Genomic DNA, 2,268 nt, shown 5'->3' on the forward strand with positions numbered 1-2,268 from the left:
TTTACGGAGTTTTTTCCACTCTCCCATACAAGGTTCCCCACTGTGCGTCTGTCTGTCAGTCTGTCTGTCTGTCTGTATAAGGAGCTACAGCCTAAACGAATGGACCGATTAATGTCAAACTTTGTATGTAGCGTTATTTGACGACTCTCCAGAGGGGTTTTTGGAATTAATTTTTTTGGACCAAAAATAACGGTACTTGTCATATACCGATTTAGGTAAAATTGAAATATATCGAAAACGGCTCCAATAATTTTGTTTAAAAAATTCAAATGTTAGTTTTAAGCAAAGGTCTATCTTTCAATGAAAAATTTTTTTTTTGAAAATCATTATTAACGGTACCTGCCATAGAACGGTTTTTTTCAAATCCGATTATCTCCGAAACTGCTTATTCGATTTCAACGAAACTTTTTGTGAAAAAGCATTTATATAATTAAAATAAAAACCAAAAATAAAATTTCCAAAAAAATAATTTTTGGATTTTTAAAAAAATTTTGAAATTTTTTTTTTGAAAAATCAAATTTTCGAAAACGGGACATTGAATTTTTTTGAAATTTTGTTTTTTGATGTTGATTAGTGATTTCTACAAAATGGCATACCAATTTTATTTTAAAACTTTATTTCCAAAAAATTATTTATAAGAAATTAGTTTTTTTAAAAAACGGCTCTAACGATTTTGAATTTTTTTTTTTTTAAATGCATGTTAATATATCAATCAAGACTGCATACTTGTTTTGGAGGGCAATTAAATTTCAGATTTTATTTAATTTTTTTTTTAAAAGAATTTTATTTTATTTTTTCCAAATTTCTATATAAAAAGTCTTAAAAATTTAAGCAACTTTAACTCTAAGAGCAAGTTCGTGCGACCCCCCCACCCCATCCATATTTGGAAATTTAATTCAAATTGAGTCACTTTTCACATAAAAATCAATTATCTCTTAGATTGATCATTAAAACAAAATTTACTTAAGTTAATCCATTCATGACAATAAGAAAGAAAAGTAAAAGTTTAAAAAAATTAGTCACCAAAAAATCAATATCACAAAATACTTATCAAAAATACAAAACAATCCATAAGCAATTATTCTTACTTATATAGCTGATTTTATTTTTTCTTCATTAAATCAACCCCATGACCTAGCTATAAAAATAAAAAAAAAGATTCGAACAATTAGTGTCTATCTGACGCAATTTAGTAGATTAATTCTCTTTTTTTTCAAGATTATCGATGTACTAATGGAATTTTTTTGATAATACACTTTTATGTTGTGACAAAAAAAAGAAATGAAAAACAAGGTAATCCGGCTATAAGCTACGTATAAAAGACGAAGGATTATTTACAAGATTAACAGTCGTTTGTTTACTTTAAATTTAAAACAAAGTATAGAAGACTTTAAAAAATAAAAAAAATGAAAGCATTGATTTTACTTGCATTTTTCGTTGGATGCAATGGGTATTCCTACATTATTCCAGCTAGTTTCAGTAAGTCAAATATTCAGCAACATTGTCCGATTCAAACAAAAAAATTTATTAAGGAACTCCTGGAATTTGTTTCTTTAATGGACGTATTTTGCCAAAGGGTAACAGTCAGGTGCCAATGGTATGTCAAAATACCAACTGTCGTGATGATGGATCAATTGTGGTTGACGGGTAAGAATAAATTGTGTCAAAGCAATTGAACTAAACACCTTCGTTGTTTCGTACGCAGATGCGGACGCATTTCGCTTCCAAATTGCACATTGATCGAAGACAAAAGTTCTATGAAATCGTATCCTGACTGTTGTGAAATGACTTATCAGTGCGTTGATCCTAATGGAATCACTTACACTAAGGAATGGAATCAATTGTATCCTAACCCTAGCCCACCGGCGGCGGAGGAAAATTCTGATGGTCAAATAGTTCCATCTGAAAAAGAACCGAAACAGGATTACAAAATGGTGTCACCTTTTCTCCTGCAGCTAATGTTGTTTGTATAAGGTAGGAACGCCAAATAAGGCCCACCAGCCACCAAACAGATTTTACTTAATATCTGCCAAATTTTTGAAAATAACCGAGTAAACTAAAAAGTTTATGATTTTATTGGCCCACTCAGTTTTCTTAAGAAGAACACATTAAAAATAAATAATAAATACAATACCTAAACTAAAAACAAAATTTGCGTGTGCCCAAAAAGGCCCATCCCTTATTTAGTTGGGCCTTATTAGGAACATGCAAGGCTTTTAAAACTCATGAAAAAGGCTTTTAAATATCGTGGAAAAAATCGTTAGAAAA

The 2,268-nt window shown here is 29.8% G+C and overlaps 1 protein-coding gene across 1 annotated transcript; it reads left to right on the forward strand.

Annotated features, from left to right (window-relative positions):
- The first annotated feature begins 1,332 nt into the window (after nucleotides 1–1,332).
- Nucleotides 1,333–1,992, forward strand: LOC129912494 (uncharacterized). The gene is made up of 3 exons (XM_055990759.1): nucleotides 1,333–1,479; nucleotides 1,533–1,647; nucleotides 1,706–1,992. Exons 1-3 carry the CDS (start codon nucleotides 1,407–1,409, stop codon nucleotides 1,971–1,973), a joined length of 456 nt encoding a protein of 151 aa, XP_055846734.1. The 5' UTR covers nucleotides 1,333–1,406; the 3' UTR covers nucleotides 1,974–1,992.
- Nucleotides 1,993–2,268: the final 276 nt, after the last annotated feature.

Source organism: Episyrphus balteatus, chromosome 2 (assembly GCF_945859705.1).
Source record: "Episyrphus balteatus chromosome 2, idEpiBalt1.1, whole genome shotgun sequence".
NCBI classification, from domain to species: Eukaryota; Metazoa; Arthropoda; class Insecta; order Diptera; family Syrphidae; genus Episyrphus; species Episyrphus balteatus.

Coding starts and splice junctions, on each gene's coding strand:
- LOC129912494 (XM_055990759.1), top strand. CDS start 1,407: ATGAAAGCATTGATTTTACTTGCATTTTTCGTTGGATGCAATGGGTAT. Junction 1,480..1,532: donor CATTATTCCAGCTAGTTTCA/GTAAGTCAAATA, acceptor AAATTTATTAAG/GAACTCCTGGAATTTGTTTC. Junction 1,648..1,705: donor GGATCAATTGTGGTTGACGG/GTAAGAATAAAT, acceptor TTTCGTACGCAG/ATGCGGACGCATTTCGCTTC.